This window comes from Triplophysa rosa, linkage group LG5 (genome assembly GCF_024868665.1).
Source record: "Triplophysa rosa linkage group LG5, Trosa_1v2, whole genome shotgun sequence".
Classification (NCBI taxonomy): domain Eukaryota; kingdom Metazoa; phylum Chordata; class Actinopteri; order Cypriniformes; family Nemacheilidae; genus Triplophysa; species Triplophysa rosa.
The window spans coordinates 24,992,934-25,005,256 of NC_079894.1; the positions used below are offsets into that span (position 1 = coordinate 24,992,934).

At 37.9% G+C, this 12,323-nt stretch overlaps 1 protein-coding gene across 3 annotated transcripts; it reads left to right on the top strand.

Annotated features, from left to right (window-relative positions):
• Positions 1-6: 6 nt before the first annotated feature.
• Positions 7-11,511, top strand: arhgap45a (Rho GTPase activating protein 45a). 3 transcript variants are annotated; one of them, XM_057334421.1, is made up of 19 exons: positions 7-252; positions 521-582; positions 1,049-1,159; positions 3,067-3,147; positions 3,275-3,454; positions 4,205-4,342; positions 4,498-4,688; positions 5,121-5,230; positions 5,645-5,746; positions 6,545-6,643; positions 7,187-7,350; positions 7,602-7,790; positions 8,064-8,201; positions 8,285-8,523; positions 9,011-9,242; positions 9,375-9,426; positions 10,579-10,782; positions 11,005-11,084; positions 11,243-11,511. In XM_057334421.1, the coding sequence occupies exons 1-18, from the start codon at positions 96-98 to the stop codon at positions 11,067-11,069; spliced, it is 2,514 nt and encodes an 837-aa protein (XP_057190404.1). In that variant the 5' UTR covers positions 7-95; the 3' UTR covers positions 11,070-11,084; positions 11,243-11,511. The 3 variants fall into 3 exon arrangements, with proteins under 3 accessions (XP_057190404.1, XP_057190403.1, XP_057190405.1); XM_057334420.1 differs by having other exon boundaries at positions 11,005-11,511; XM_057334422.1 differs by lacking the exon at positions 1,049-1,159 and having other exon boundaries at positions 11,005-11,511.
• The last annotated feature ends 812 nt before the right edge of the window (positions 11,512-12,323 follow it).

Genomic DNA, 12,323 nt, shown 5'->3' on the forward strand with positions numbered 1-12,323 from the left:
CACATCTGGTATTTATTAAAGATAGTGTATATTATTGACATTGTGCTGTTGTTCCTGTCATGATGGTAACAGGCAGGTTTGAGTGTGTCAGATGAATGATTGTGTGTTGTGTGTCAGCAGTGAGTCCACAGGAGGTTGATATTCTTCTCCAGCGCAGTGAAGGCGGAGTCGACTCAGCTCTTAATTACGCCAAATCCATCGCCAAATACATGAAAGACATCATCGGCTACGTGGACAAGAGAATCACTCTCGGTGACATCATTTACTTCAAAGTGTCTGATCAAATAAAAAAGCAATTATTACACATCACTACATTACTGTATTTCTGTAAATACTGGATTATGATTGGTCATTTGTGACATTTACACATCAGTGTTTTATGTTCTTTTATATATTTGTTAAAGGGATAGTTCACCCCAAAATAATCTGTCATTCTGTCACTAACACAAACCTGTGAATGTCGTGATGAATGAAGTGAATGTGTTTGTTCAATGGGTTCATTCTTTTGTTTCTGTCACAGAAAATGAGTTTTCTAAAGGACTTCAGAGACTCTATCAGTCCTGCAAACAGACCATCATTCAGGTAAATACAAAAGATTGACAATATGAAGAGATTTATCACGTGCATGCTGTTGCATTTGATAACAAAATGTTTGCATGTCATCTTTTGTTCTCCTATAATGTATTAAACAAACAGATTTATGCCGTTTTTAATCTGTAAACTTTTCGAGTTTGGCATAATGACAGATGCTGTAGACTGAGGTTTTGCAGATACTGCTCATTATGCATACTGATTTCTGGCTTGCTTTGTAGTATTGATATAGCTGATTCTGGAGTCGCACCTTTCTTACACTCAAGGCACTACAACATGGTACAACATAACAATAAAATACACAAATTATGCACGGCTCCAGAGTAAAACAAAAGGATTGATGTCATGTCAAATGTTTCTGGTGCGGGTGTTAATGTGAATGTGGTTTTGTTGTGTCATATATGTTTACACTAGTGTATATACAGTAAGGGTGCATTTATCTGTCTCTCTCTCTCAGGAACACATGCCCTTGTTATCTATCTTCTCTTTGGCTCTTGAACAGGACTCAGATCAGAGCTGTGGTTTACAACAGGCCACAAATAACATATATACACACTCTTTTCTGCAGGTAACACACACACACCCAACATACCATCTATACACACTCTTCTCTGCAGGTCACACACACACGTCTGGTTTATTATCTCCGTGGGGACAGTCCATAGGCGTAATGTTTTTTATACTGTACAAACTGTATATTTTATCCCCTAACCCTACCCCTAAACCTAAAGATCATAGAAAACTTTTTGCATTTTTAGATTTTTAAAAAATATCGTTCTGTACAATTTATAAGCTGTTTTGCCCATGGGGACCTCAATTTTGGTCCCCACGGTGACACGAGTCCCCATGTGTTGGTGTGCAGTCAGGTTTAGGTCCCCACCGGGATATAAAAACATGAACACACACAAATAACATCTATACACACTCTTCTCTGCAGGTCACATACACACACACAAATAACATATATACACACTCTTCTCTGCAGGTCACACACACACACACACACACACACAAAGAACATCTATACACACTCTTCTCTGAAGGTCACACACACACAAATAACATCTATACACACTTTTTTCTCTGCAGGTCCCCCCCACACACACACACACACAAATAACATCTATACACACTCTTCTCTGAAGGTCACATACACACACACAAATAATATCTATACACGCTCTTCTCTGCAGGTCTCACACACACACAAATAACATCTATACACACATTTTTCTCTGCAGGTCCCACACACAAATAACATCTATACACACTCTTCTCTGCAGGTCACATACACACACACACACACACACACAAATAACATCTATACACACTTTGTTCTCTGCAGGTCCCACACACAAATAACATCTATACAACACTCTTCTCTGCAGGTCACATACACACACACAAATAACATCTATTCACACTCTTCTCTGAAGGTCACATACACACTCACAAATAACATCCTATACACAACTCTTCTCTGCAGGTCACACACACACACACAAATAACATCTATACACACTCTTCTCTGCAGGTCACACACACACACACAAATAACATCTATACACACTCTTCTCTGCAGGTCACACACACACACACAAATAACATCTATACACACTCTTCTCTGCAGGTCTCACACACACACATAAACAAATAACATATATACACACTCTTCTCTGCAGGTCACACACACACACACACACACACACAAAAAACATCTATACACACTCTTCTCTGAAGGTCACATACACACACACAAATAACATCTATACACACTCTTCTCTGCAGGTCTCACACACACACACACACACACAAATAACATCTATACACACTTTTTTCTCTGCAGGTCCCACACACAAATAACATCTATACACACTATTCTCTGCAGGTCACATACACACACACACAAATAACATCTATACACCCTCTTCTCTGCAGGTCACATACACACACACAAATAACATCTATACACACTCTTCTCTGCAGGTCACACACACACACACAAATAACATCTATACACACTCTTCTCTGCAGGTCTCACACACACACACACACACACAAATAACATCTATACACACTTTTTTCTCTGCAGGTCCCACACACAAATAACATCTATACACACTATTCTCTGCAGGTCACATACACACACACACAAATAACATCTATACACCCTCTTCTCTGCAGGTCACATACACACACACAAATAACATCTATACACACTCTTCTCTGCAGGTCACACACACACACACAAATAACATCTATACACACTCTTCTCTGCAGGTCTCACACACACACACACACACACAAACAAATAACATCTATACACACTTTTTTCTCTGCAGGTCCCACACACAAATAACATCTATACACACTATTCTCTGCAGGTCACATACACACACANTCTCACTCTCTCTCTCTCTCTCTCTCTCTCTCTCTCTCTCTCTCTCTCTCTCTCTCTCTCTCTCTCTCTCTCAGCCCATGACACAGCGACGACAGGAACATGAGAAGAAACGGCGAGATATCAAAGAACAGTGGCAGAGAGCCAAAAGAAAACTGGTACTTTACATTCACTGTTCATTTACTAAACATGTTTGTGTTTATCAAATGAAGATTTGTGTGTTTGTTTGTGTTTGTGTTTTCCTATGGAGGTTTGTTAATTCATGTGTGTGTTTGTGTTGTTCAGGCCGATGCCGAGTCGAATCTTCGTAAGGCACGACACCTGTACATCAGCCGTTGTGAGGAGTACGAGAGAGCTCGCGCAGCAGCCAATAGGGTTGAAGAGGAACAGAGCGGAACAGGAAGTAGCTCAACCACTAAAGTCCTGGACAAGAAGAGACGACTGGAGGAGGAAGCTCGCAACAAGGTCAGCGTGCTCAGACAGGAAATGACACAAACATGAGCAAACAACACACTGTGTTTCTAACCGCAGGGATACATTTGACTTTACTAAATTCGTTCGTGTGAAACTTTATTCTGACCAGTGTTGGGTACGTTACTCTAAAAAAGTAATGAATTACTAGTTACTTATTACATATTCAATCGTGTAGTTAGAGTACTGTACAAATTACTCTCTCCAAAAAGTATATAAGTACTTATTACTAAGTACTTTCTATATCCTATATCAACCTTGATTAGAATTGATTCAAGGAGAATAGACATGAAACGGTTTATTTAATTCTTTCAAATAAATAATAAATAACTACATAAATTATTCTTATTAACTGACCAAAGTAGGCAAATGTGAGAAGGATACATTAAGCATACATTTTAAAGTTAGACTTATAATGTTGATGTCATTTCCACTATTGAATAAATTACACAGTATTTAGTTCAATTACATCAGAAGTAATCGTAATTAAATTACAGAAAAATAAGAGTAATCCCTTACTTTACCGTTTCAAGGGAAAAGTAATTCAATTACAGTAACTAATTACTTAGTAACTATTTACACCCAACACTGATTCTGACATTCCCTTATTATAATGTTAGTTTACTGTCCAGTGTTGTTTTTTAGTTAAGTATGAGGTAAACACGAATAGATACAATACAGGCAAAATAAAAAGAAGAAATAGCACATACAGTAGATGGTATACACAGCCATGTGTGCGCGCAGGCGGAGGAGGCGCAGGCCACGTATCGCACCTGCATCGCAGACGCCACGACTCAACATCAGGAGCTGGAGGACATGAAGGTGAACGTGCTGAAACAGATCCAGGAGCTCATCAGACAGACGGATCAGATCTTACGAGCGGTGAGAGAACCATCACATGCCTAAAGGATGTCACTCTATCATGTTTTTAACATTCAGAATCTGTTTTTTAAACCCACAGAATCCCCAGTTCTTGATATCAGTATGTGCATTCACTATTAAATGTGTATTCATCGTCTTGGTTCTGTTTTGTTCAGTCTACAATCTCATACTATCAGACGATGCACGTGCAGACGGCAGCTCTGCCGGTTCATTTCCAGACATTGTGTGAGAGCTGTAAGCTGTACGATCCAGCGCAGCAGTACTCCGCTTACGTCAAAAACCTGCAGCTCAAGACTGAAGAACCAGTACAGTACCAGTTTGAGCCGTATTCTGCGTCCAGCCACCAGTAAGACTTGTGATTATTACAACGTTTACGTTGAGAATCAGAGTTTTGGAGCAAAGCATCATGGGCACTTTCTTATACAACCTATTTCAACTAACTCAGCATGTGACGTCTGATTTTCATTTTGGAACGATTATTTGATTATTTGTAACGATTATTGGTCATGACTGACCAATCAGAATCGAGTATTCCACAGAGCCGTGTAATAATCTCTTCATCTTTTTTTCATGTGATTTAGCAATGTTTGTGATCCATATTGTGAATCGCATTTTCTGTACTTGGGTAAATGACATGTGCACAGAACTAGAGCAGAAATCTTATAATATCTAATAATCTAATAAGAATCTAATAAGAAAATATATCTAATTATATTATATTATATATATATATGTATTATAATAATAAAATATTTCTCTTTTATTTTACCCTATTCAGGCCTCTTCGCACCCGGAACAACAGCCTCTGTAACAGCTCGGAGACCCCACCCACCACAGAGGAAGTGGGGTTAGGAGAGGGGGGTGTGGTTAAACAAAGACGTGGTCAAGGTCAGTTATGCTCTTATGCTGTTGGTTGATTAAAAACGCATTAAATAATAAAAAATGCTAACACTTTTCATTTTAAAATGTAGACAATTTGGCCTGAAGTTAAGTTCCGGTCTGTGATTGGTTATCGGTCTGGCTAGTGGATAGTAATATAACAATTTATTTTATATTAATATTTTATTGTATATCATTGTATTAAATTACATTAAAATTACTCAACAGTTATTGATTTTTGTGCGAAGGTCTACCAGAAGTTAAGATTGGGCCACATAATTTTGGTTTATGTTGTTGCCGCTGAAAGCGTCTGTAACAAAGATTTATTTAAAAGTTCTACATGGACATTTATGTAGCCTATCTGGCAGACACTTTTATTTATTATTTAAATTTCATATAATGTGATGTGTTTGATGTTGACAGGTCGAGATCATCAGCAGGCTCATAAGTCCTGGCCGTCTACACTGAGTGATACAGATAGTGTCGGTGCAGGCAGTGGACTTGGATCACCAACATCCAGCACAGGTACAAACCACTGATCTGTATAAATGACTGGATTGTGCCTAGAACGCTAAAGCAACGGCAGGAGGTGAAGCCACTGGAAGCGATTGCGCCGCCATCTTGGTGTGCCCAACTGACAGAGATCGCCATTGACTCACAGTCAAAATTACGATCTAAATAACAAGTTTTTCAGCTTATTAGGCGCTCGATAGGTTTTTAGTTCACATATGTGTTTAGATTAATTGTTACTTCTGATGTAATTGTTACCTCTTATTTTGGGCAGAATGGCGACGTATAGAAGTCAATGCATAGATGGTGAGTGTGTATTGCACACTGTTGTAATGACACGTGTAAATGTTTAGAAATAAAGCTTCATGATTTAAAGAACATATAGCCTGTATTTAGATTTCAGAATAAGCACGTTGAGGTGTCTCGTGAGTCTGCTGATCTGATACATACGCTACTGTAATGAAAATGAACGTAACTCACTCTATATCTAATAAGATGGGAAAAGTCTCGACTTTAAATAATTTACCATTTACATGCTTAAGACATTATCGCTGTAAGAATGTACTGTGAGACTTTAGATATAAAAACGGGGACTGGTAAGTTACTGTTTTATCATTAATATGTGATAACTTCCTATTAATTTAATAATCACCAACATGGCGGCGCAGTAGCTTCAGTGTAATGACGTCATGAGCAATCCAGTCATTTATCAATGTTACAAACACACACACCTCATACACATCACTCTGATTTACACAAATGTCACAGTCATTTACAGAAGATGTTATCATAATGTTTCGTTTTCGTTTACAGGAGACATCTCAAAACCTTCCCGACCGGTGTCTGCTGCCACTTTGTCATCCAATGAAGATCTAGATGATAGAGTTGGTACCATGACCCCGTTTGAACAAAGTGAGACACACATTACATCTCACGCTTGTCTTACAAACTCTTAATATGACAATTTTATTTTTAGCAAATTTATGCTTTCAGGTTTCAGGTCTCTCACGTATGTTTTATTAAAGTCTCAGAAGGATCAAATAATTGACATACAGTAAGAGTATACAACTTTACAGTGTGCAGAATGTAAATGTGCATAGATGCTTTAATCTTAGTAGAATATGATTTTGATACTTTTGAGTTCATGTTGAGATCTTTTTGAAGTTTTTGCTACCTTGCAATATGAGCACAATTTTTTGAGACCCTGTTGAGATGCAAAACTATAGATTAATAGGGAGAATCAGGAGACTCAAAAGTCCTGATTTGCTCTTTCTTAAATGTGATTGTCTAGAATAAACAATAGAAATATTAAAGAGCATTTTTTCTAACGTGTGGGTGCAGTTTTGTTGTATATATCTATCATGTAGTATTATATACTAGAATAATGCAGTCATACAGTAGTATAGAGCAGGGCTGTTGTGTTTCAGTATGTGTGAGTGTTGATGTGTGTTTCAGGTATCAACGGCATCGAGCAGGAAAGCGCAGCTCCCACTGGACCTTTCAGGAACGTGGGATTATCAAAAGCTGCAAAAACGCATCGCCTGCGCAAACTGCGCACGCCGTCAAAGTGCCGAGAATGTGACAGCTATGTGTATTTCCAGGGTGCAGAATGTGAAGAGGTAGGACAGACCAATTCGATGTTTAAATGATATAATGTTGTTTTATAGATTAAAGGCGGGTTACCAATATGAGCATTTTTTTATATTATATCACATCATTCTGATCTGATAGTGCAAGCAAAAACTGCCAATAATAATAATGTTTTCTTTACCTCAATACCCAATTTTGCATTTCTCATCTTCATATTTCAATAAGAGTTATTTGAAGAGGTGTTGCTGATGGCCGCTGTGTGTGTGTGTGTGTGTGTCAGTGTTTTCTGGCGTGTCATAAGAAGTGTTTAGAGTCTTTGGCGATTCAGTGTGGTCATAAGAAGCTCCAGGGCCGTCTGCAGCTGTTCGGTCGGGATTTCTCCCAGGTCCTGCTGGGTGATGACGATGGTGTGCCCTTCATCATCAAGAAATGCATCACAGAGATCGAGAAAAGAGCGCTTAAAATGAAGGTACGAGAGAATAATTGTTTGTTTATTTTCTCGATGTCTGTTAAAGTGATTTAAAAAGCATCACTCTCACTTTCTTTTGAAGTTAAACTGATGCTGATGATGCCAACATGTTCTTACGATCCAAGCAAAGTTTAAGATCCAACTTCAATGATTTGTAAATGAATCAGTTTGAGCAAATCATAAAGAAATGATTTGGCATTACTTATATTTTATTATAAAAAATATAGCACGAACATGTATACGGATTGTAAACACTTGTCTGTGTGTCTGCAGGGAATCTATCGTGTGAATGGAGTGAAGACCCGCGTGGAGAAGTTGTGTCAAGCGTTTGAGAACGGTAAAGAGCTGGTGGAGCTGTCGCAGGCATCTCCTCACGATATCAGTAATGTGTTAAAACTTTACCTCAGACAGGTGAGTGAGTGAGTCACCTCACACCCCTCAGGTCTATAGTGATTTAGATGACAGGATATTACTCTTATATGAATATTTCTCAGCTTCCAGAACCCATCATGCCGTTCCGTGTGTATCATGACCTGATGGGTTTGGCGAAGGAAAGTCTGAACTCGAACCCTTCAGAGGCGGGTGAGGAGGTGAAGGGACCTGAGCTGGTGGATCGTGGGTCAGAAACAGAAGCAGAAGTGTTGATGCTGGTGGAGAAACTCAGAGAGCTGCTGAAACGCCTGCCGGGACCCAACGTCTCCACGCTGAATTACATCGTGAGACACCTGCGCAGGTAATGTATGACAACTAGAGGGTTCATAATAGAACTACAGAGTCTCACAATTAAAATAAAACAAAACGTGTCATTTTTCAATGAAAATATCAACCTTTTGCTTTGGAAAAAGATATTATTGTAAGATTGTCATAAAATTATTGAAAAGAACTAACATAATATTAATCTAATAATAAATGTAATAAATGAATAAAAGGATGTATTGTTCAAGTAATGAAAACAACAGGTGTTTAACGGTATATCTCACATCATTTTTTTTGCTTACACCCTTTTAAATCACATTTAATTGTTTCTTATAGGTGATCTGTCTAAAAGTACAAATACTACACGTTTACCAATGAACATGAGCTCAAAAAAAGTGCATGAACTATAAAACACATCACATAGAAGAACAGTCAATAGATTCACACTGAAGTTTGAAATACTATTCATCAGAGAATAAATAAGATGGCTGTATAATGATCATTGTTGATTCGTGTGTGTCAAGAGTGTGTGAAGTGGAGCAGGATAATAAAATGAGCGGCAGTAATTTAGGCATCGTGTTCGGCCCAACTCTTATGAGACCCAAACCCACCGGAGCCACGGTGTCCCTCTCATCTCTGGTGGATTATCCACATCAGGCTCGAATCGTCGAGGCTCTGATCATCTTCCAACACAACATCTTCATCTCATCTTCATCACCGACCTCACCTTCATCCACCTGTATGACAGGAGGCCAGGTCTGCACTGAAGTCATTCCTCGAGTCTTTCGAGAGCAAAATTGCTACATATCATTGTGCACAGCTCATGTGTTCATGTACAAATTATTTTTTTTAATCACATATGTCATTGTTAAATTCTCCTCTGTGCAGGATCGTAAGGCTGGAACTCATGAAGAACACAACACAGCAGATGGGGAATTTGGTGAGATAAAACACTTCTGCACATGCTCAGTAGAGTTCTGTTTTCTGCCTCAGAGAAATGGGTGGGACTATTTCACCAGTGAAAAAAAAAACTTGACAAGGTTTTTCAATATTTGTATTAGGGTTGTGACAATATATCAAAGTATCACATGTCGCAATACAAAAACATTATTAAGATATGTATTGTAAAGCTATGGCAATATATTTTTATGTGAAATGTATTTTTATGTTAAAATTCTGTCACAGATCTATTCAGTTTTTATTAGTTTACGTAAAGATGATTGCATCAAACCTCAAATGTTGTCGATTCTTTAACAAAATAACACAATAAATGTAAAAAATAATTATGTTTTGGGGAAACATCTCTAATTTCGTATTTTTTAAAATGTATCAAATACCGTGATGCAACCGTAATATATCGAACCGTGAGCTGAGTGTATCGTTACACCCCTAATTTATATATATGTGTCTGTAGGCTGCTGGTTAAAAGTGAATGTGACACAAGTAGATAAACTATGCTATCGTTGTATTGATTAATCACAACAGATATGTGACAAAATATGACCTATACGAATTATATAACTGCTTTCAGATTTTTACAATGTACGTTTTCTTTAAAAATAGTGGTGCGAACCTCTAGAAAGTCTTAAAGTGATAGTTCACCCAAAAATAACAATTCTGTCATCGTTTACTCACCTTTTCGTCATTTCAAACCTGTATGTCGCGGAGCACAAAAGAAGATATTTTGAAAAATGTTGTTGACCGGCCCCCATTCACTTGCCGTAGTTTTGTGTGCTCACAGTAGAAGTGAATGGGAGCCAGTGCTGTTCGGTAACCAACTTTCTTAAAAATATCTTCTTTTGTGCTCTGTGACATACAGGTTTGAAATGACAAAAAGTTGAGTTAACAGTGACAGAATTTTCATGTTTGGGTGAACTATCATTTTAATATAGTAGAAATGCATTTGAAATATGCTCTTATTTAACATACAGTGACTTGTATTTAAAAAAAATATTTGATCAAATGACAGAATAAATCATTTCATGGTGCTATTTCTTTAGGAATACATTTCTCAGCTCAAACGTTTGGCATTGCAGGTATATGAATCTCTACTTTGGATTAATCCGTTTTTTTATTTCTGAATGTTCCTCAGGTGACTCTGTGGGTTCTTCGGGTTCTCAGGAGCGTTTACCTGACTCAGATTCTGACGGAGATGAAATGAACGGAGGAGACACACAGCGCCCCCCTCTGCTCAGTCAGGAGAGCGAGACCAGCACAGACGAAGACCAGCTGAGTCCCAGAATAAGTCTGGATCTGAGCGGATTCGTACCCGATACCATCCCAGAACAGACCACCGGTACTGATGATACAGAGGAATAAAACACTGAGCACCTCTGAAATCACTGAGCTTATGATTTTACAGAGAAAATACAGAAGAGATAAATAACATCAAAACTATTAGACTTGCTTTCTAAACATGTTTGACAGATTATGATTTTACTATAGATGTATTGTACTTCATATATCAGATGATGGTCAGGTGGCTATATTCTCTGAATATATTTTGTCTGTGCTCTAGTCTGCTCATTTAAACACAGGCACTGGAGCTGTCTTCTCTTGGTTTATAGGAGAAAAAATGGATGAAAGGTCTTTGCTGATGTAAGTGTTGATAGATATTTAATAGTGGACTGTGTGTGTGTCAATGGACATGCTGCTGGTCAGTGTGCTGCTTTGAATGCTTACACACTTTTTTTAGAGAGAAAGAGACACTGATGTTGTATCAAAGATTTCCTTCATCTGAAATCTTCTTTCATCAGTGTGTTTCATTGATGCTGTGATAGCAGGAGGGTCATACAGACTGTCTGAACAGCCCTGTGACTACTGCGGATACATGGGAAATATGTCTGAACAGCCCTGTGACTGCAGATACATGGGAAATAGTTACTGATAACTTGATAAACACTTAACACAACCTTGACAACCACAAATTGACTGAATTAAAGAACATACTGTGTATATATTTTGGAAAACAAAAATATTTAATAAAATGTGTCATTTCTACTAGATGATGATTTGTTTCTTTCACTGTACATTTGAGATTTAGCAGTTTAGCTTTCCTTGAATGTGATATAAGCAACATAGAAAAAAATCTGGTTTATTTTCATATTCAAGAATAAAATAATAAACATTTTAATGTCTTTCGTGAAGAACTCCAAATAATTCTTCCTCAAAAGAAAAGGAAAAGTTCATGACTAAACGCACAAATCAAAACATTTACAGATCTACGGTCACATAATCCTGAAGTATATGATGAAAACATCCATGCTACTGTAAAGTCTGTAAGTGATGTATCGTCCAGCGGTTTCACTGGGTCTGATGATTTTAACAACCTGTTAGACAGAGAAGAACATTGTTTTGGTCGGCTGTAATGTTATTGTGATGCTAATATATAGTCATATAGCAAATAATGCACAACATTGCTTAGTCTACAATAATAATAGTTGCTAATGGACAAAAGGACATTTACTGAGACATCTTTCCTGTGGCTGAGTGGTTAGAGCATGGCACTAGCAATGCCAAGGTCATGGGTTCGATCCCAGGGGATTGCACATAGTCAGAAACAAAATGTATAATACAATGCAATCTAAGTCGCTTTGGATAAAAGCGTCTGCCAAATGCGTAAATGTAGATGCCAAATAATTTATGAATTGTTGTCAATCATATTCACATCTCCATATCACAGTCATGTTGAAAGTTTGTCTAGTGATGGAGAAGCAAAGAATGTTTTCAGATTATATCATTTTCTTACCTGCCCTCGTTTCAGCCCAAAATATCGAGCCACGGGATCGCCAGACTGAATTCTGGTTAGTGTTTGCAGAGCTGTTCGCTCATAGAGAT